Raw genomic sequence first — 23873 nt, 5'->3', positions numbered from 1 at the left:
AAAAAAAAAAAAAAAAAAGAAAGAAACGTGTCTCATGCAGGCAGCAAACTCCACAGTTCCCTGATGACCACACCACGAGCTTCTGCTCTGACTGCTGTTCCTACCAGCAATGTCCTGACATTTAGTGTAAAATGCTCTGGGCCGGGATTGGGGGCTCATGTCTGTGATCCCAGCACTCTGGGAGGCCAAGGGGTGAAGAGCTCGAGCCCAAGAGTTCAAGACCAGCCTGGGCAACATGGCAAAACCCCGTCTCTACTAAAAATATAGAAAGTTAGCCAGGCGTTACGTCACACACCTGTAGTCCCAACTGCTTAGGGGCTGAGGTGGGAGGAATGCTTGAGCCCAGGAGTTCAAGGCTACAGAGAGCTGTGACTGCACCACTGTACTCCAGCCTGGGTTAGAGAGCAAGACCTGGTCCAAAAGTTAAGTAAAATGTAAAATAATATAAAGGAACGAATGAACGAATGCTCCAGGCCTCAGGAGCCACATCTCCCCCACACACCATTAGCAACGAGCCCCTGTCCTTGGGCACAGCACTTCTTGCCAACTTAGGGCAGCTGTGGGAAGACAGAGGAAAATGTCACCTCTCAGACCTCCCAGCACAGCGCTGACCCCACGGGAAGCAAACCACATCCCCTGGGTGAGACCGGCAGGAAAGAGGCTCCACACCACATTTCTGCAACAATGTTTCAGCACCAAAGCCTCCTTCAGAACACCTCCAGTCTCTATGGTTCCGGAAGTTCTGGGAGTGATTTCCCACCAGTGCCTGAACCGGCAGTCAGTTCAGTAACCAGCCAGGAGGAAGAGGAAGGACAAGGTGGGGGAATGGGATGACAGTGCTGCCCTGTTTAAGAAACCAACCAACCTAACAGGGCAGAAAAGGACACTATGCTAGCAACTGCAGTGTGCACCAACCAGACTGTGGCATCAACACCACACAGGCATTTGCTAGTCAGGGCTCCCCGGAGTGGAGAATCTTTGTAAGCCAAGACGCAGGTCCTTCTGATCCACATGGCAAGCTTCCAACAGCAGGCTGGGCCGCAGGTCACACAGCAGGGGGGGGTGTGGGGAGTGAGCCCCTGCTCTACTCTCCAGGCAGCCACGGTCCAGGGCATCTCTGAATCAAGGGCTGTGGGACGGCAACCACCATCGGGGTTTCCGCAGCAAGATGCTTCCAGGGCACACCTGCCAGGACACAGCAGTAGCAAGACAGACAAGAATTACTGCCTTCACAGGACCTGCATTCCTGTGGGAGTTGCGCTCCAGGGCAGGAATCTTCTCCCTATCAGGGTACAGGGAAAAGGGCAAAGCGCATTCAGGGGTCTCAACCCCCGAGTCTGCAACTTACCCAGGCCACAAAGCTCAGAGTCGAGTCCTTAGTGAATAGTTAGGTAACACTGACTGATACCCTGCACAAAAGTCAGCAAATACTGACCAAAGCACAGAGAAGCCAGGACAGGCTTTCTGATGCCCAATCATAAACTCTGCCGTCTCTGGAAATCAGTGACGTCTAGATTTCTAACACAGGAATAGCTGCTGTGACACTCCGTCTTTTCACCTTTTTAAACAGGAAGACGAAATAACGTAGCCAAATGACAGACCTCGGTCTACCCCATTTCAACCACTGGTCACGCTTTAGTACCAAGGCCTACATCTAGTTCCCCCCACGTCCCTAGAACAGCTAGGAATACCATATTCAAAGGCTTTGAAACCAAGACCCCAAGGGGTAAGATCTCATACCCTCATCTTTAAAAATACAAACAGCAGTGGGTTATGTAATTCAGCCCCCTCTAGACCACACTAAATCAAGTATTCAAATCAACTAATTTTGTGCTTGAAAACCTCCAGAAATAATAACATCTGACTCCATTCTGTTACTGAACATCCTAATGGCTAAACTTCAACACCGCTGCCCATCAATAACAGAGATAATATGCCATTGATTTATTACTGTTGAACACTCTGCAAATAAAAATGTTTCTAATTCATTTCGTAGTGGTTAAAACAAGATCAGTATTCCCAGAAGAGAAATAATAGCTAGAAGGTAATCAAGACAGGATAAGCAGGCATTTTTAAAGCTTTCATTAATAAACAGAACTTAAAATGGATTGGAAAGACAATCATCCCACACTGTTCCTCAAGCGTTACCACACTGTAAGGAACATTTACTCCAGCACACCACCTGCACAGGTAAGTTTAGCAAACGGTGACACTAACTCCACCCACTTCTAAAAGCTCTGCACTGGAGGACGTCCAAGAGGAAGAGCGAGTCACCCATGATGCCAAGACTGACTGACATCTTTCAGATGATTTAAAACCCTGAGTTTCCAAAATCAAGCCTGGAATCTTTGGAGTCTAAAAGGCTTAAATTTTATAAAGGATAGAGATATAAGGAATAATCCATCACTGAATTAAATCAAACCAACGGGGGCTGGGGAACTACAAGGAATAGGAAAATAGGAAATGACAAAAACACAGATTATTGAGCCTTCCAGACAAAAGGATGCCAAACAGCGATTAAAAAACTACAGTTTGGGCACAACATACACTGCTTAGGCGACAGCAGCACTGACATCTCAGAATTCAACACTATAATATAATGCATCCACGTCACTAAAAACCACCTACCACCCCAAAAGCTATTGAAGTATTTTTAAAAATTAAAGACTTTTAAAAAATAAAACTTAAGAATCTCAAACAGGGACACTGAGCACAAACCAAAGACAGAAGACACATATCCCAGAACGGCTGGGACCACGTGGGGCCGTGCACAACCAGGTATGTGCCGTAAAGGAGCGTTCAAGCTTCCTATCTTCAAAGGCGCTCAACACTACAGAAAGTAAAGAGACGGTTGACTTTACCAGAAACTATAATTTAAATCAAATGCTATTCTTCTTCCAAGTCATCATTTACTTGAGTGATGCTGTCAATGCTCAAAGCCATTTCCTAACTTTTCAAAGCTGCTCTCATGCACACTTAGACTGAATTCTCTAGGAATAATCTCAACGGGGTTTAAAAATCAAAGGTGTAAGATTTGACAGCAAATAGAAAACAAATAGGTTTTTTATTCTATTAGTAACTTAATAAAATTAAACGGAAGAACAGAATAAAAGTAATTTTCTCAGCCAAGCGCAGTGGCTCACGCCTGTAATCCCAGCACTTTGAGAGGACAAGGTGGATAGATCACTTGAGGTCAGAAGTTCCAGACCAGCCCTGACAACATGGTGAAATCCCACCTCTACTAAAAATACAAAAATTAGCTGTGTGTGGTGGTAGGCACCTATAATCCCAGCTACTCAGGAGGCTGACACAGGAGAACCGCTTGAACCCGGGAGGCAGAGGTTACAGTGAGCCAGGATCACGCCACTGCACTCCAGTCTGGATGACACAGCAAGACTCCGTCTCAAAACTTAAAAAAACAGTAATCGGCCGGGTGCAGTGGCTCAAGCCTGTAATCCCAGCACTTTGGAAGGCCGAGACGGGTGGATCACGAGGTCAGGAAATCGAGACCATCCTGGCTAACACGGTGAAACCCTGTCTCTACTAAAAACATACAAAAACATACAAAAAAAAAACTAGCCGGGCGAGGTGGCGGGCGCCTGTAGTCCCAGCTACTCGGGAGGCTGAGGCAGGAGAATGGCGTGAACCTGGGAGGCGGAGCTTGCAGTGAGCTGAGATCTGGCCACTGCACTCCAGCCTGGGCGACAGAGCGAAACTCCGTCTAAAAAAAAAACAACAAAAAACCAGTAATCTTCCCAAGTACAAATGAATGCTCCCTCCCCCTCAAAAAAAGTTTTCACCAGAAAGATTCCTTAGGAGTCAAACATATTTTACCTGTAACACCATGTTGAGTAGACTGTTCACAGCCAGAGTTGCATGAAACACTCCACAAACTCTAGAACAACCAAATGTGTTCTAAACTTTTGCAGTACCAAAGCTGTAGCAAACTGCTTCCTAGTTTAACAATTACAGGTCAAGACTTGTCTTTATTTTCCTGGTCTTTCTAGACATCCCTGGATGTCTCAAGGCTGCTGCACTGACTCATCCCACCCACTCATGAAAATTATAAAACCCTGAAGTCCAAAGTATCTACCTGAATTTCTCATTTAGTAACAAAGAAACCACCCGTCCTGATAGCATAAACAAAAGCGCGCTCTATGATCCCATAATGCTAGTTGTGAGGTGGGATTTCCAACACTACAGGGCGCTGTCCCGCTTTCCCACACGTGCCATGGCTGCATACCTACCTTATCCAGAGACACAAAGTGTCGTGTGCTGGGTTATTTCTGACACAACAGACAAGCACATCACTCGTTCTTCTTGTAGTTCAACTGTCCCCAAATACTTAACCGTTACTATGCTTTTTTGAGCTCCTATGAAATTCCTTAAAATATTTTTTATTTTCAGTAACAGCACATCAGGTTCCTTAAGCACTCTGGCATATCCTGAGCAATCTCTATGCCCTCCTGCAAAGCCAGCACGGATGGAAAGCGCTGTTTGTCAGGGACCCACCCGTCCTTCTAGCAGTTTTCACACTGTTTAGTTCCAAAACAAAACAGTTTTAAATCCAGTCTAAATCTAGTTCAATATTCACTACAGCTAGGATTCTAGTTACCAATGGCAATCATGAAAGGTATTACCAACTGAGAAACAGAAGACCTTTATTTTTGCTCACTCCTAAATCATTCCATGACTGTCCCATGCATACTGTCCAGAAGTTTTTTTTTGTTTTTTGTTTTTTTGAGATGAAGTCTCGCTCTGCCTCCCAGACTGGAGTGCAATAGCATGATCTTGGCTCACTGCAACCTCCACCTCCCGGGTTCAAGCAATTCTCCCGCCTCAGCCTCCCAAGTAGCTGGGATTACAGGCGCCTGCCACCACGCCCAGCTAATTTTTCAGTAGAGACAGGGGTTTCACCATCCTGGTCAGGCTAGTCTTGAACTCCTGACCTCAGGTGATCCAACCCGCCTAGGCCTCCCAAAGTGCTGGGATTACAGGAGTGAGCTTCTGTGCCCGGCTCCATAAGTAACCTTACATCAAATCCTAAAAACTAGAACATACTTTAAGAATGAAAAATTATACATTGGTTTCTTCCCTCTCCTGTAGAAATGTTACCATAATTAAATGTTTGATCAATTGCTAAATCACAACTTACAATATGAAAATCTTCATATACTTCAAATATACTGAAGAAAATGTCTACATGTAACTGAGGTGCGGCATCCACCTGAACGAATAGCACGAAACGCTATTAAGGTGACACTAGAAGCCCAGGCACAAATCATACACAGACACAAAAAAGCTCCAGATCCCACTCAGGAAGAATGCACCAACACATTCGCATTTATTTTCTTTTTTTTTTTTTTTTTTAAAGCAAATGACAAAGACCCAGTTTACCAGCTTTACTTTTTTAAACCTAAGCTTAACATTACATATTTAAACAATTGTCAAAACTTACTAAGTTGCCAGCATTCATGCACAACTAGAAAACATCCTTAATTTATATTAAACCAGAAATGTATTACCATTAATGCATTAATATCTTTCACTACTAAATACTGAAAAAAATTGAAATTATTTCTGTAGAAGAATCGTCCTGGCAATGTTAACTTCACAGCAGGCCGACACTACGTGGCTCACATTTCAGACACAATGAAAAGCAGGTCCATGCTGGTGTTAGTGTACAATCTTGTCCTATACTAAAGAGTCAAGACTCACCTTGGAGTACGTTTAATAAAAAAGCAAAGTGCATACAGAGATTTACAACAATTTTAAAGACAAAAAAAAAATGGTCCTATTATGTGGTCCCAACAATAAACTCAAAAGTCTATGACAAATAGAGGCTCCGATGAGCTGTTTATAAATACTTTAGGTACAATTATACTGAAAGTCGAGTTCGTTTGAAATCTTCAAAAAAATGTTCCTGTTAATCCTCAAATGGTGCTTGTTATAGTTTAACATTTCTGTTAAGCGCGTGCGTTGAATTACTTGTTATCCAAGCGCAGCAGCTGCTCCTTACCATTTATTGTTAAGGACTTTAACTGGCCGTCTTCTTCAACTTCTACTCTTTCTTGACCGTTCTCGACAATTCTGTAGGAAAAAAATTCATTTAAAAACCTTTCTGGTAAAGTAAATACATGTATGAGGGTAACACACATGTTTTTTAAGTTTTTTAAGGACATTGCTGAAATACACCATGAATATAAGTAATTTTCAGGCTGTAAAAACATGGCTGAAGCCAACCTGTGAACAATACATCTTCCTTTCCTAAAACAGAATTAACCTGACAAAATAAACTGTCTCAAATACTGTACAGGTGGATGCTAAATACAAGCAGAGGCTATAAAACAGTAAAGGCTTTACTATTAAAGATTTTCCATTTAGTCATCTTAACAATGCTGCAGAAACTTGTTACACTTAAGTTATTATCTTTTATTTACATTACAACTTATTATCTTTTATTTACATTAAAGATCTCCTCTAATAAATCAACAGTTAAGTAGAATTTAAGAGGAAAAGCTTTAATTAATGAATTTGGAGAGAAGAAGATTTTCATGGTGCCAGATCTAGCATACAACAAGCTCCGCTCCACACTCTGGGAGACGTGCAGCATGGCACCAGTGAAACATCATGCCTGCTTACGAAAAATATGAAATGCAGATTACCACAGTACCTCTTTGTAGTGATTTTTCTGCCATTAACTATTTTAGTTGAAGTTGATACCGATTTGAAGTTGCCCATGCCACCACCACCAAATGACGTGGAAGAGAATGAAGTGAGGCCCCCATGACCTAGTGACCCAAATGAAGTAAATCCTACAGGAAAACAGAAAAGAAAAATGCTTAGAGAACTATGTCAACTACTAACACAAAGACAAGAGTTTGAAAATTCAGTAGCAGACTGTTTAATGTTAAGACGTAGAACCGATGAGTAATAAACCATGCAACTAGCAAGGCCTCAGCCGGAGTGCTGGGGTGCCCAGGGGGAAAGACTCTCTCTCAAATCCCTCAGTGGGGACCCTAGGGGAACGCGAGAGTGCAGCCTCTCACCCTCTCCTCACGCAGAGCTTCGCTGGACCTCAGCAGCCTTTCTGACATGGCAAAGACCACCCCGGCATGTGGGTGGTGTGCCTGGCACCATGCAGCACATGCGTTGTGTTAATGTGAACATTCTGGAACCGGGACCAGTATTAAGCTCCAACCAGCAGAGCAGCCTCAGTATCACAGCTCTGTTTGCTATGGCATGGCTTGTGAACTCCATGGACTGCGATGGACACCCTTACCCCACAAGAACAGAATGTCCTCACCACCACAGAACAGCAAACCTAACCGGCTTCCCTTCTCTTTCCCACAGAACCACAGGGGATAAGAATCTAAATTATTAAAAAACTAAAATAACTGTAGAAAGAATACTACAAGTAACCATCTGAAAAACCTATGCTTCTATGGTTCATGGACACCATTCTCAATTATACATTATGGACACTGTATCAGTGTGGACACTGAAAAATTTCACAAGTCACACTAAAGCAAACTTATTTTTTGATATTAAAGCTGGTCTACTGGTTAGAGCTTAATACTTGTCCTGCTTCCAAAATGCTCACATTAACACAAATGACGCATACCTCCGAATATGATTCAATCATCTAAGGCCAGATACTGTCTAGTGCTAGTGGTGTCCTGAAGAAATATGTGAGCCAGGTATGTTAAGTTTACCTTTTCTAACGACTTCACTGAAAAGCAGAAACTAGTGAAATTAATTGTAGTATTTTATTTAATACAGTATATCCAAAATATTTCAATTGGAAATACAAAAAATCAAAATAGTTTGTGATATTTTATACTGTTTTCCATGTTCCATCTTTGAAACCCAACGACTATTTCACACTCCCGCTGATCTCCATTTGGAGCAGCTAGGCCTCCAGGGATCAGGACGTACACGTGGCTGGTGACTACTACAACGGTCTAGATCAAGCCTCGCTAAGTATTTATTCTTGTGATACTTTGTAAGGCACCTCAGAAGTGGAGAAGGCTTACACCCCCATCACATACATACATACAGGAGCCACTGATTACTTTTAAAAAGGACTATTTACGTGGTATTTTTAACTAGTTTTCTTAACCTGTGGTCAGTATATTCCATAGTATCAAATGAGAGGATCTGTTGAGGGAAAGCACATCAAAACTGAGGTCCAATCAGGCAGAATTCACTACTTACCTAGATGGCATGAGCACAATGTTAAAAGAAAATAAAATTCTGACCATTATGAAGGAACCCTATGTAACAAGCTCTCCCAATTCTTACCGTGGAGGCTTAAAAATGAAAATGAGAGAATCAAAACAGCAGCTCCAGGCCAGGAGTGGTGGCTTATGCCTGTAATCCCAGCACTCTGGGAGGCCAGGGCAGGTGGATCCACCTGAGGTCAGTTCAAGACCAGCCTGGCCAACATGGCAAAAGCCCTGTCTCCATTAAAAATACAAAAATTAGCTGAGCCTGCTGGTGCACACCTGTAATCCCAGCTACTCAGGAGGCTGACGCACAAGAATCACTTGAACCCAGGAGGCAGGAGGCTGCAGTGAGCCGAGACCATGCCACTACACTAAGAGTGGCACTTATTAAAAGTGAGACTCTGTCTTTTTAAATTTAAAAAAAAAAAAAAAAAGCGCTCCTCTGTGAAGAGAAACTGGATAAGCTTCAAAGAAAAATGGGATTCTAATTCTTCAGGCTAAACTCACAGGCACATAATGTGTGTTTATATACATATTCATGTTACTCCAGTCTATAAGCTGTGTTTCCACTTATGAAGAGCTACGTGCGCGAGGCTGATACTTCACTAGTGAGTGAGCCTGGCCTGGGCTGGTGTTAAGGCCCAGCCTTCGATTCCATCCAGTGGGACACTCCTGGGATGCCACCTATTTGTGCACTTTTGTTTTAACTGCAAAGGAGGTTAGACAGCATGAAGGTCAGTGAGATTTCCCAAGTGCGTTACTTTCCACCTACTGACAAGAACATACTTTGCCCCTTTTTAACTAAGAATTTCATTACATTCTGGCCTTGATTATTATATTAAGAGGAGAAGATTTCTAAGTACAGCATTCTTAGGAAGATTAGGAGAAAATGTAGGTTATTAAGCGTAGAGCTGTATAGCAAAAAAAGCTGGCAAATCTACAATGCTATTCTACGAAAGCAATGCACACATTTTAAATTACTCTAACTAAAAGAGTATTATGCTTATAAGTACTAACCACTGTTAAGATAACAGAAATTAAACCTAGGAATTTAATACCTGTATCAAAAGAAGGAAATCCACTTCCAAAAGACGGGAATCCACTGAACGCAGAGAAAAACGACCCCGTCCCTCGGCTTCTGCTTCCTCGGGGACCCCTTCGATTCCCAAAGAAGTCCTCAAAAGGGTCTTCTAAAATCAAACATAAACACACACTATGAAATCTTTTTTTCAAGTTTTTTTCCTCATGTGACAGCTACAGTAAGAGAAAACAGATATTTGTAACATATTCAGGAACAAAAAACTTAGACAAGGTTGTAACAAAAGAGCTTATCTACAGAGTAACTGAAAGACTACCTCACCAACAGTTTCACCAACTGTTTAATTCAACTAAAACTACAATACCTTATATCAAATAAATTACCAGACTTAATTTAAAAATAGCACATATACACATTCTTTAGGGAGCACCAATATGCATTTCAAACTCAGCTCTTTTCACATCACTGATTTGAGGTCCTGTTAGATGCTGTTCCTGCTATGACCACTGGAAGAGTGAGAAAAGCTTTACACTGAGGCTGCTGTATTCCTTGGAGTCTGAGTTGCCTTCTCCAAAGCAATTCAGAAACAAACAGAAAAATGGATTACCCTAACATGCGCGCACACACACACACACACCGAGAGAAGGAATGGTGTGGCCACGTAAACTAAGTGTCAATACCTGATGAACCTGAGGAATATCTTTTAAGAATAAAAGAAATTCCTTTTATTCTAAGTGTGATGTCTCAGAAAACTTTTAAGGATTAGCTGAAATCAATTCTGAACAAATGTTAACCAGCAGACGTAAGATGATGCCTGAAGGTGTCTCAACAGAAAATCACCAACATGAGGAAGCATCACGCTGCCAAGTGGAAACACAAAATGCTCCTGAAAATCAAGATCAGAACTGACTGTTTTGTTTTCCTATGTTGGTGTTATCAATCAATGAGTACTTACTAAAAATTCATAAAGTATACAAAGCTTTTTAATTTACCTGGGTTCTGCATTAATTACTGTATTTTTTTCAGAAAAAATAGGAAACCTGTGGTAAACGCAAGGAATCCTAATAGATGCATTAAGACATAAACACGGCTGGGCGCGGTGGCTCAAGCCTGTAATCCCAGCACTTTGGGAGGCCGAGACGGGTGGATCACGAGGTCAGGAGATCGAGACCATCCTGGCTAACATGGTGAAACCCCGTCTCTACTAAAAATACAAAAAACTAGCCGGACGACGTGGCGGGCGCCTGTAGTCCCAGCTACTTGGGAGGCTGAGGCAGGAGAATGGCGTGAACCCGGGAGGCGGAGCTTGCAGTGAGCTGAGATCCGGCCACTGCACTCCAGCCTGGGCGGCAGAGCGAGACTCCGTCTCCAAAAAAAAAAAGACATAAACACATGCAAGGTATAAAGACAAAGGCAAGCCACAACCAACTACAGAATTAGTTAGTATGGCCTATTTGCAGGCCAGAGTGACCAAAGCAGGGAGTGGATACATTCGAGTCACAAAGGTTAACAATAAATACCACAGCACACAAGGATACAACAACAAGCACTGAAATTAAGCAGAAATCGAGATTCATGAAGCAACTGAGGTTATGAACAAGAGTGACTTGATCCAGCTACTCTGGAGGCTGAGTGGGAGGATTCCTTGAGCTCAGGAGTTTGAATCCAGGCTGGGCAACATAGCAAGACTTTGTCCCTACTAAAAAAAATTCAGTGACTAGAGAAAAGCAGCACCTGAGGCTGACTCTGGGTCTGAAAGGATCGACGTACAGGTGGGCAGTCAAAACCCTGAGATGCTGGGTACCCCCAGGACCAGCAAATAGTACATAGTGAGGAGCAAAGGCTGAGGAAGCTTCTGCAGAGCAGAGAGGGCAGAGGTCCACGCCGGACTATTACAGAGCTCGTCGGAATGAAACTGGCCAGTCGGCTTTACCCAATGCCAAGCCCAAGACATTAAGTCCCAAAGAAACAAACATTGGGAGAATTGGTCACTGGTTACTTTTTGGAAGAGGTGGCCAAGAGACAGAAGAGGAAGAAGGCATGCACGACCAGTGCCCGGACACCCCATGCGCCAATCTGCCCCTCCGCCCATAAGCCAGAGTAAGGTGGAGACCTAGAAAAGGAATGCCAGAACGGGGATGCCAACAAGAAGTTACTCAAACGATTACTGACTGTGCAAGCTACTGCCCACATTCCACAGTCAATGCCCCCCAGGCATAAAAATAATAAGACGGTCATAGGTACTTTGCAAACAGACCTTACTGTCCCCCACTATTCTACTCAAAGACAAGAAAGAACAAAAGCAAAGATGTTAAATCATAACCTTGTATCTAAAACTAGGAACATTTTGTGAATTTCTCTAGGACACAAAAACTGCATCCAATTCAAATAAAATCCAAGCATTCTATTTAGTAACTTTCTACTTTATAGCCATAGACTGTACACCACTGGGTCACATGTTATCTGACATATCTACAATATATCCTCCCAGGTAAAGAAACAAACATTACAAATACAGTTAAAACTGATTATGCTACGGTAACTCTCTTCATCTCCCCTAGGAGGTGATCCTTAAAAAGCATTTCCAGGAGGCCGCAGTGGCTCACGCCTATAAACCCCGCACTTTGGGAGGCCGAGGCGGGCACATCACTTGAGGTCAGGAGTTTGAGACCAGCCTGGCCAACATTTTGTACTAAAAATACCAAAAAGTTAGCCAGGAGTGGTGATGGGCACCTGCAGTGTCAGCTACCCAGAAGGCTGAGGCACGAAAACTGCCTGAATCCCAGAGGTGGAGGATACAGTGAGCTGAGATCGTGCCACTGCACTGCAGCCTGGGCAAGAGAACATGAGTCCATCTCAAAAACAAAAGGCATTTCTGCATTTCCATAAATTGAGGACATTAGCATATATCTGTAGTTTCAGCTCCTAAGGAGGCCAAGACAGGAGACATCCCTGGAGGTCAGGAGTTCAAGACCAACCTAGGCAACATAGCAAGACCCCTTTTCTACAATAAATTTAAAAATTAGCCAGGTGTGGTGGTACACGTCTTTAGTCCCAGCTCCTTGGGAGGTTGAGGCAGAACTGCTTGAGCCCAGGAATCCAAGGTTGCAGGGAGCTATGATCACACCTGCCAAAAGCCACTGCACTCCAACCTGGGTAAGAGTGTGACAGTGAGATCCAAAGAAAGGCACCCGTGTGGCCAGTCTCACTGTCCATACCTGAGTCCCTAAACCAAGTTACTTTTACGCACTCTACAAGGTCTATATCCTTCCGCAATTTCCCATTTATCAATGCTAACAGATTGGTTTAGTCACAATTTCTTTAAATCCATGGCAACTGAACTCTTAAAAGTTGTCCACAAGGCACAGAGCTTTTAGATGCATCTTGAACCAGTGTCTGAGTGACACCAGTACTAGCCAAGTTATATTAACTGGTTTCAATTCCAGGCTAAATTAAGACGAGGACATTCATAATTATAAAATCATCATCTACAGAAGCTACCTCAAAAGCTGGTTAAGTAGTATGTTATCGGAAGGCCAATGCTTTTCAGTTCCATTTTCTTGTATGAAAAAAATTTTATCTTGTTTATTTCTCTACTGACATTTTATAGCTCAAATATAATTTTTTATAATTCAGGTATTCACTGAATTTTAACTCCTATAATTTCAGATATTAAAATTACAAGTTACCCTAAAAATGAAGTCTCATTTATAATACAGTGTTAAGAAACATTAAAATAATTTCAATACTTATAACTATATACAGTTAAAAGTTGCCACTTGGGATCAGACAAGTCCTTATTTCAAGGAAGAACTACTTATCACGTGCTGGTTTCTGTCGTTTTGAAAAGCAATCTAGAAGTATGTATTAAGCTTTTAAAACCTTCAGCCCCCAAAATAAGACCAATATTTTTATTATAAAAACCTTCAACCCAGCAATTCTACGTCAGGGAACTCAACTCATCCCAAAAGCGCAACGAAGCTGCTGAGTGTGCAACTGTTACTGGTGTGAGAACAACCATGCAGAGGCAAGCAAGCCTGTGAAATGCAGACTCGGAAGTGTTCCTGGCTAGCAGAGCTGGATGGAGAGGCAGGGAGGCCTGTGGGCATCATAACGACACAGAACGTGCTACAACGCTCCCATGGGGCTCCATCTGGGGGCGGAGGGGCAAGACCTCCTCCTCCTCACACCTCACTCCCATTTTCAAATTCTTAAACCCAGCATGTGTTATTACTTTTGGATTATACTGATCATACTTTTATACTTTAGAAATAAATCTTTAGACACTTATTAATCAAATGTGCTACAAACTTGTTTTTTACTTTACCTCACCAGACAGAACCACAACCAGTGAGGTGCCTGCTGAAGGCCACAGGACCACAGAATGGGCAGTGGAAGAAAGTGGCTGTGTCCACAGGATCAGTTACAGGAAAGAGGACCATCAATGCTTGGAGTATTTCCTGCTTATTTTGTGACCAGTATTTGTCATATATAATCTATGCATGTTATAGTTAAGCACGTATCAGTTTTCTTCCCTCTCTTATCCTCTTATGTAACATACACATACTGCCTATTAAGTTACCCCGTATCACGCAGAACCGTAAGGATCACAGGGGAACGTGACCTCCACTAGGCAAGCAGCTAGTGCACTTTTGGTTGTCTGTAGGATAGTGGTATCATGTTAGGTGGCTATGCCCTTGCTCTTGTCTTCACTTGAAGATTAAGCCTGAGTTAAGGAAATGCATGTGGGTGCCAAGTTGACAAGAGATGGACACGTGGTTGATTGCATGTTCAGGCTGACTGGGCCATCCATGCGCAGAGTTCCCAAATATTGAGCCGAACATCCTTCTGGGTGATTCTGGATGAGATTAGCATTTGGATCGGGAGACTGGTAAAGCAGGTGGCCTCCCTAAGGTGGATGGGCCTCATCCAATCAGCTGGGGGCCGGGGATCCCCACCCCACACCACCCCACCCCAGGGGAGGAGACTGCTCCAGCTGACGGGTTTTACTGGCTAGCCTCCACAGTGGTGAGGGTTAGAGTCTTGAGCACCTTCCTTGTAATACACGTTTCTCCCCTATTGGCAGTTTCTCTAGACTCACACAGATTCTGCAAAGCAAAACATGTATGCTCATCTCTTTAGAAGCATCTCTTAACATGGGTGTTCAAACCTTAACTTTGTATCCTGAGGTACAAACATCACTTGAAACAGACTGCATTAGGATTTAACTCTGGAGGACTAAGTTCTGATTTTTTATCTTGCCCAAATTCCTACCTAAGGGGCCTGGGAGTCGTGTCCTACAAACCATTTGAAATTGGCCGGGTGCGGTGGCTCAAGCCTGTAATCCCAGCACTTTGGGAGGCCGAGACGGGCGGATCACGAGGTCAGGAGATCGAGACCATCCTAGCTAACACGGTGAAACTCCGTCTCTACTAAAAATACAAAAACTAGCTGGGCGAGGTGGCGGGCGCCTGTAGTCTCAGCTACTCGGGAGGCTGAGGCAGGAGAATGGCGTAAACCCGGGAGGCGGAGCTTGCAGTGAGCTGAGATCCGGCCACTGCACTCCAGTCCGGGCGACAGAGCAAGACTCCGCCTCAAAAAAAAAAAAAAACCATTTGAAATTGTCCTTGCAAAGTCGTCCTTTGCGGGGGAAAATGTGCATCTGTCAAGAGTCTATTCACATAGCTGTATCGTTTTCTTCCAGGCCCTCCCAATCCTGAAGAGATTAACTGAAAGTCTAGAACATGTTAAAGGTCTGAAAAGGAAACATGTGTCATCTATTGTCTCTAAGGGCAGTCACTATGATACTTCAAAGGAACCTTCATCTCCACAATCTTGTATCTTAACCTGAACATTTTTTTTTTTCTATGACCCAGGTCTTTAGACAAACTCAACCAACTGTCAACCAGAAAAAGTTTTCATTCACCAACAGTCTGGAAGCCCCCTGCTTTGAGCTGTCCTGACTTTCTGAGCCAAAAAATGTCTTCTCCGCCCCCAAGATGGAGTCTTGCTCTGTCGCCCAGGCTGGAGCGCAGCGTCGCGATCTCAGCTCACTGCAACCTCCACCTCCTGGGTCACGCAGTTCTCCTGCCTCAGCCTCCCGAGCAGCTGGGATTACAGGCGCCTGGCACCCTACCTGGCTAATTTTTATATTTTAGTAGAGGCAGGGTTTCACCATGTTGGCCAGGCTGGTCTCAAACTCCTGACCTCAACATGCACCTCGGCCTCCCAAAGTGCTGGGATTACAGGCGTGATGTGATTGATGTCTCATGCCTCCCTACAATGTATAAACCCAGCTGCACCCTGACCACTTGGACACATGTTCTCGGGACTCCTGAGGCTGCATCACCAGCATGGTCACTTATATTTGGCTCAGAATACACCTCTTCAAATATTTTACACAGTTTGATTCTCTTCAGTGACACTCTTTTCATGTCCATGTTCTGGGCGTCGTATGCCAAGAGCTTCTTTAAAATTTTGCAATACCATGCTATTCCCTGAGGAATACTAAGACCAATTCACGAAGGGGCCCATAACATCAACGAGATACTAAACCAACAATCTATAAAGAACAGTCACAAATGTATGAACAAAAAATATATATACAATGAATTGAACAGTGTGAGAAAACTGACCACAAAACACATGTAACAAACATTTACACACATACAAACTTAAAGAAGAACACTGAGGCAGTGGAGAACATGTTTTAAACCCACACATTTTCTCTGAGCTTTACCAAGCATAAGAACGTGACAGAACCGGAACAGCTTAACAACAAAGCGAAGGGGATTCCCACCAACCGCTTTCATCTCACAGCAGCACAGTGCAGGGCAGAACTAAGCTCGCCCTTCCTCAGCACACTCCCACCCCATGGCCCAGGAGAGGCCTGCTGTCATGATTTCACTGTCAACTCCCCAAGTACACAGAAAAGCTGGAACAAAAAGATGACAGCAAAACAAAATCGAAAAAGCATCATGGCTATTTCAAACAAAGGAAAATATGTCACTCTCTCCTGAAGTTCCAAAGCTAAAACCTAAACAGCCACCCTCAAAAGTGAGAAACGCTTGAGATTCAAAAGCCAAGCATGAAAGACACAGACTTCCTCTGCTCTCCCAACTCCTCTCAAAACCAGGCACTCATTTACTACAACTTGCATGTTTTGAGTGGTGTCACTCACATTTTCTGAAGTAGCAAATAACATAACTGTTAGGAATCTGGAATACAATATGCAATGGCAGTAAATGAAGAACACGACCAGAGCTCTGCTCTGAACTGCACACCCTGAGAACAGGGCTTCACTGTTCCTCTCCACTGCCGAACTAGCACCTAGAATAGTGCCAGGCACTAAATGGCAGGCACACCATATTTGTTAAATGAACACCACTATTTTCAGCTTCCCATACAATTGTTTTGTATTACAAGTATAATTTCTAGTTAGATCCTAGGTCTGGTTAGAGCAATCTGTTTCCCAGAAGTTACAAAAATCTATCTAAGTCAAAGAATCCACAATACACTGCAATCAAATTATTCTATTTCAAATACAAGAAGGCCAAGATGAGATGAGGACCCCTGGCGTCGGGAAGAATGGGCCTCTTCCCAACCACAGTCCTCATTCCTCAGGGAAGAAAGCACCAGAACAGCAGCAGGCTCCGGGCTCTTTTCTGAGCCCTACTCGCAGATGGCCGATTCATCTTTCCTCCACCGTCACACATTCCACCTCACTGTCCCTACACCATCATACCTCCTATCAATGCTGGTATTCCCTAAACCTGTCAAAGCCCAGCATAGCATCAGCTCTGCTGCAGCCTCAAGTTTAAACCACTCTTCCTACCTCTTGCACCTGCAGTCCCAGAACATCTCCTCCTGGGAGCACTACAGACACGGCAACTATCTCAATCTCTGGAGTTGTCCACAAGTTCACCAGGGACCAAAATCCCACTGGAAACAGATGATGCGAAAACCCACAAACCGACAAAGGACTCATGTGACGTCTTGCTCAGCTGACTGTCATGCCAACAATGTGAACCAAACACTATACAAAGACCTGCGAGGGGGACCAACACCACAAAATACAGGGGAGGAACCACCAAAGAAACACTGCACACAAACTCCTATGGCATGGCTCAAGCCTTCTAGGGGGTAGCCAGAGCCTCAGTTCTCACAGCAGAGAAAATTCTCAAAATGACCGTTTCAGGGAACCATTTCCTCTCCCTATCAGAGGAAACAAAGGTCCTAAAATTACCAAGTATGTACTGAAAAACGGCACAAAAGAAGCTGCAGATCACTAACATGGCACCATCCTCACTAGCCAGAATAATTTTAAGTAGAAGTGAAGGGCCTGGCACGGTGGCTCACGCCTGTAATCCCAGCACTTTGGGTGGCTGGGGGGGATGGATCACCTGAGGTCAGGAGTTCAAGACCAGACTGATCAACATGGAGAAACCCTGTCTCTACTAAAAATATAAAAGTAGCCAGGCATGGTGGCGCATGTCTGTAATTCCAGCTACCTGGGAGGCTGAGGCAGGAGAATCACTTGAACCCGAGAGGTGGAGCTTGCAGTGAGCCAAGATCGCACCACTGCACTGCAGCCTGGCAATAGAGTGAGACTCCATCTCAAAAACAAACAAACAAACAAAAAAAGATACTTCCAAAAAACAGCTCTGTCTCAACATGAGGAGTTCTCAAATACGCACACAACCATATATGAGTTCGGCATCGTCTCCAAGAAACTCTCATCAGATAGGGGAAGAGCGTGTGGGGACACCGGGTGGGACTGCCTGCTGCTTCATGGCCATGTGAAATTACACACAAGGATAGTTCCAACAACTTTAGCCAGAAACCAGTCTCGTACATCACGATTTCGTTTTTGAATCTTTTTTTCTTAAATTTTTAGAGACGGCATCTCATTAATTTTTTCCCAGGTTGGACTCGAACACCTGGGCTCAAGGAATCTGCTACCTCAGCCTCCCCAGCTGCTGGCATTACAGGGGTGCACCACCACGCCCAGCTATATGTGATGTTTTTATGTGTATTTTAAAAGACTCCTTAACATCTTCTAAGTGACCTGTGTGTAGGTGTGCACGCGTATGAACTCTGTCCTTAAGTAATCAAAGAACACTCATTACAAACTGCTGTAGCGCCGTGCAATGACAGTGGGTCCAGGTCACCAGCACACACTGATCCAATCTGCTGTGCCACTCCCATGCCTGTACTTGACCCCTAACTTCTAGCTCTCATTAACATGTCAAACTCTGGCCAGGCGCGGTGGCTCACACCTGTAATCCCAGCACTTTGGGAGACCGAGGTGGGCAGATCACCTGAGGTCAGAAGTTCGAGACCAGCCTGGCCAACATGGTGAAACTTCGTCTCTACTAAAAATACAAAAATTAGCCAGGTGTGGTGGTGTGCACCTGTAATCCCAGTTACTTGGGAGGCTGAGGCAAGAGAATTGCTTGAACCTAGGAGGCAGAGGCTGCAGTGAGCTGAGACCATGCCACTGCACTCCAGCCTCGGTGACAGAGCAAAACTCCGTCTCGGAGCTGGGTGTGGGGGCACATGTCTAACTTTAAAGGTTCCTCCTCCTTTCACCTTTCAAAATTTGCTGCTTGGCTGTGAATTTCAAAGACTAGCACAAAAATCTACCCGCTAGAAATACGATGTTAAAGGTTGAATCATGCCCCCCAAAAAAGGTATCCTAATCCCCAGTACCTGTGAATGTGACCTTACTTAGAATAGGCTCTTTGTAGATTATCAAGTTAAGATGAAATCATTACAGTGGGCACTAATCCAATATAAATGATGTTCTTATAAAAAGGGGGAACCTGTGGCTGGGCACAGTGGCTGATGCCTATAGTCAGTACTTGGGAGACTGAGGAAGGAACACTGCTTGAGCCTAGCAGTTCGAGGCCAGCCTAGGCAACACAATGAGACCCCTGTCTCTTAAACATTAAATCCAATGGACACACAGACAGACTCAGAGAAGATGATGTGAAGATCGGACGGGCCGTCCATCTGCGAACGCAGAGAGAAGAACAGCTGGGAAGGGGCCTGAAGCGGGACAGGACACACCTCAACCTCAGAGGCAACCAGCCCTGCAACACCTGGGTCTCACACCGCCAGCCTCCAGGACTAGGAGATGACACATTCTGCTTGTTTAAGCCCCCGGTTTGTGGTACAGATCAAACTCAGAGACCAAAGGCTGCCTTCAGGGTCTGTGCTCTGGCTTCTAGTGATGCCTGGCCAGTGCTTCAGGACTGCCACCTCCCTCTTTTGCTTCTTCAGTTCTATCTCTGAGGCAGCTGAGGTCATCTGACCAAGGACAGTATCAAGGCACTAGAGGAAACTCTTTTATTCTAGATACCTTGTAAGTCAGTCCAGCCCAGGCAGCTCCTTGACACTTTATGGTGGTGCTGGCAGCGCCCCAGCTCTGGCCCACTGTGCTCCTCCTCACTCAGCAGCTCCTCACACTCCTCACTGAGCTCCTCTGTGCCCCCAGCACTGGCCTCGTCCTTGCTGGATATCAGCTCCAGCTCCTCGCTGAGGGACTCACCCAGGTCCCAGTTATATCCTATGCAGGCCTCATCCTCACTAGAGAGTGCCAGGTCCTCACTGGATATCATCACATCCAAGGCCTCACTGTTCTCTTCACTGGGGCTGTCCTCTGTGGCCTCCTCCATCCCGGGCAGCTCCACTAACTCCTCACTAGGCTCCAAGTACTCACTGGCCACTTCCTCACACCCTGGGAGAGTAAAATGACTGACTCACCACCATCATTTAATCACACGTCAGAAAGTCAGGTTACTATCCTCAATGCCCTCATTTTTCCTCCAAAAAGTCTGCTTCCCTTGGTGCTACATACCACAGGACTCCCCCTCTACTGCTACGGAGCATCATTCGTACCAGAGTGATGCTTTACAAAGGAAAACCTTGCTGCACTGCTAAAATAAAAGGCCTCTCTGGAAACCTTAAAGGTTAGCTTTGGCTTTCCAAGAATATAAATAAAACTGTGAAGTTAAACCCACAGGCTTTTCCCAGGTGGTAATGCCCGCTATGACTAACGGGATCAAAAGGCACTATTATCCGGTACCCTTTCTTTCCTAACTTAGAGCATCCCTTCACTGAGCAACAGGGTCCTCTAAGAATAACATAAAGAGATCATCCTAATTCAAACAGGTCCACTGCCTATTAATTAACTTTCCTGATTAACATTTTGACAAGAGCTCATTTTCATGTGCTCCATGTTCTGGGAATTTCAACAGTCACCTAGCCTCAGCAGTTTTGGTTGGACCCTCCGATTCAGAGGCAGCATTCCTTTCCAGGCTGGTGTCTGAATCCGCTTCCACGGCCTCTCCTAGAGGGCTTCTGCCGTGAAGGACGGGTTCTACGCCCACAGGCCCCAGGCCCAAGTCTCCTTGGCCACAGCGTGACAATGAGCAACTGCCTGGTGCTCAGGCACAGACCTGCATACCGTGTGTCCAACACCCGGCACCCGCTTCATCCTTCCCCACCTATCATGAGGGAGGTCTGAAGTACGGCAGGGGTTCTACATTCTGAAAAATGTAAAGTGCAGCTCAGAAATATCTTACAGCAGATTTTAAACTACTTTTTTGTCACATGAAAAATACACCAGGTCTAGTAAATATGATTTATCAACAGCAGTCCCCAACCTTTTTGGCACCAAGGACTGGTTTCATGGAAGACAATTCTTCCACAGAGCAGGAGGTGGGGATGGTTTCAGATACTGGATTCTGATAAGGAAGGCGCAACCTACGTCCCTCGCATGTGCAGTTCACAATAGGGTCCGAGCCCTCATGAGACTCCAATGCTGCTGATCTGATCTGACAGGAGGTGGGGCTCAGGCAGTAATGCCTGCCCGCCCGCCCGCCGCTCACCTCCTGTTCCTAACAGGCCAGTTCGTAAGAGACCACGGTGTTGATCCCCGAACAACATCGTTAATAGGCAGAAATCCCTCTCGCCCTGCATTCACGCCCATCTACACTAAACACGCCGCCAGCAGGTTGCACAGTGACTACATACATACAGTAGCCACAGAGTAGCAGCTTCTCCTGTGTGTAAATCCTGAAAGCCTGAAAATGGAAGTCATCTAGAACACCTGCAAGAACAGAATGAACAAGTACCAGTGCCACACTCATCATGGGAAACACAGGGTACCTAGTCTTAAAGCAGGTCTGTATGTAAAATGGAGCATGTAACAGTGCAGCGTTTCAGTAAGACTAGCACCTCTCTCCTTGACTAGAGGTAAAAACTCCCATATTCACTCATATCTAATTAAATCTCTATACCTGGCCAGGCGCAGTGGCTCAAGCCTATAATCCCAGCACTTTGGGAGGCCAAGATGGGCGGATCATGAGGTCAGGAGATCGAGACCATCCTGGCTAACATGGTGAAACCCCGTCTCTACCAAAATACAAAAAACTAGCCGGGCAAGGTGGCGGGCACCTATAGTCCCAGCTACTCCAGGAGGCTGAGGCAGGAGAATGGCGTAAACCCGGGAGGCGGAGCTTGCAGTGAGCTGAGATCCGGCCACTGCACTCCAGCCGGGGCAACAGAGCGAGACTCCGTCTCAAAAAAAAAAAAAAATCCCTATACTTTTACGAGTAATTGCTCTATGGCTTGGTGTATCAGATTATTTTCCCCAAGGAAAACAAAAATTGGCTACAATTCAGTCACTAAGGGACCTTTCCCCTTTGAATTAAAAATAATCAAATGTTAAGAAAGGGCCTGTTTAAGACGCCCGATCTCAGACACTGAGAGGACAGCCTTTTTCACCTCACATGCCCTAGAATAGAAGCCACGGTGTTGGAAGAGTGGGACTTCTTCCTTGCTTGGTCACCATGAGAATCAAGGATCAGAACACAGGACTTCAACCCCAACACCGCCCTGTTCTGCAAAGCAACAAATGCAGTTTGCTGAAGGCTATAGCAAGATGCAAAGGTCATTTTTAAGACAGAGATGATCTCTTAGAGAAAGATTTCTTGCCTGTGAGGGTCGGTGAGGGAAGGACGTAAACATGGTTCTTTCTTGAGCTCTGCTTCTGCTGATGGCAGCAGTGATTACAGCAAATGCACCTCAAAAATAAGCAGACCAGTCTCCCGGTCCCCTAATCTGAAATCCCCCGCTTAGCTTCCGTTTCCTTGAAAATGCCTGAGGCCACTGACTGTCCTTCCTCCCTCAGAAAGGGGCTCTCTTCAAGCCAGCCAGCCCATAAGGTGTAAGGACAACCTCTTTGAATCCCCATTTGAAATACACTGAAGAACTGCACCATGCAAAAGGCCCAAAACCTACCAGATACGAGTGACTGTGCTTCTGTAAAGAAGCATAATCTTCACAGTCTGCGGCAGGCAGGGGCTCCACGTGTCTCCCCTGTATTATCTGCAGACACAACTGTTCTTCTCTTTCCCTCCTGGGCGTTGCAGGTGGTGGTCAGTTTCTTCACCCATGCTCCCGGCAATGAAGGAGGTAAACACACAATGTGTTTCCCTCTCAATAAGTCAAAAGACAAAAACAGCTACAAGAGTACACGTTTAATCCTGACCTCTCAGGTCACCCACCGCATCACACAGGAAGTCCCAGTGGTTGGTGGGTGAGAAGACTCCAACAGGAGACAACTAACAAAAGTGCCTGACCCAAACTGTGCCCAAGACACACACCAAAGCCTAGGACCAGGCATCAGGACTGAAATGCCGTCGATGAGAAATCCATTTTCCTACAATCAAACAGCAGCTATAACAGCACTATCTCCCTTAACAAAACTATTCTCTCCTCAGCGAAGGCCTCCACAGTCTTGCTCCAGAGGTGCCTTTCAGCAAACTCTCAACAACGGTCCTCACACACAATGTTCATGGATGAAAGGTCTTGCAAACAGTACTATGGTGCTTAATGATTTTAACAGGAATATGATGTGGCAAATTCACCCACAAATTGGTTGTTCAATGGGAAATAACATTTCCAAGACACCAGCACCCATGCCCTTACCACTGTCTGATCTGAGGGCAAAAGCAAGTTAACTAGGGCCATACACAACAAAGAAAAAAAACACATTAAACCCTTTATTATTTTAATTTTTCAAGTTGTAACTTCAAAACAAATTTTCAAAGACGAAGAAGAGAAAAGATGCTGCTTTTTTTTCCAGACTGGGTCTTGCTCTGTCACCAAGACTGGAATGCAGTGGTCCAGTCTCGACCTTGCAGGTTCAAACAATCCTCCCACCTCAGTCTCCCAAGTTGCTGGGACCACAGGCACACACCACCACACTGAGCTAATTTTTTGTGGGGTTTTTTTGTTGTTGTTGAGACAGGGTTTCACCGTGTTGCCCAGGCTAGTCCAATGCTGCCTTAAACACAAAGTTTCACGACAAAATACAATGTTTTGTTTTGTTTTTTGAGACGGGAGTTTTGTTCTTGTTGCCCAGGCGACAATGTAATGGCGTGACCTCAGTTCACCGCAACCTCTGCTTCCCAGGTTCAAGTGTTTCTCCTGTCTCAGCTTCCCAAGTAGCCACCATGCCCGGCTACTTTTATATTTTTAGTAGAGACACAGTTTCTCCAAGTTGGTCAGGCTGGTCTTGAACTCCTGACCTCAGG

General features: G+C 44.8%; 1 protein-coding gene across 2 annotated transcripts in view; it reads right to left on the bottom strand.

Moving 5' to 3' along the window:
- Positions 1–23873, bottom strand: part of DNAJB6 (DnaJ (Hsp40) homolog, subfamily B, member 6) — a 98508-nt gene that overhangs the window by 33420 nt on the left and 41215 nt on the right. For both annotated transcript variants that reach the window (XM_011941544.1, XM_011941543.1), the window contains exons 6-8: positions 9287–9418; positions 6674–6815; positions 6020–6090 (exon numbers count right to left, since the gene is read on the bottom strand). In XM_011941544.1, coding sequence (XP_011796934.1) covers positions 6020–6090; positions 6674–6815; positions 9287–9418 — 345 coding nt within the window. The remainder of the gene's footprint in view (positions 1–6019; positions 6091–6673; positions 6816–9286; positions 9419–23873) is intronic.

Source organism: Colobus angolensis, unplaced genomic scaffold, assembly GCF_000951035.1.
Source record: "Colobus angolensis palliatus isolate OR3802 unplaced genomic scaffold, Cang.pa_1.0 Scaffold2, whole genome shotgun sequence".
Lineage (NCBI taxonomy): Eukaryota > Metazoa > Chordata > Mammalia > Primates > Cercopithecidae > Colobus > Colobus angolensis.
This window is presented reverse-complemented; position numbering and strand designations above follow the sequence as displayed.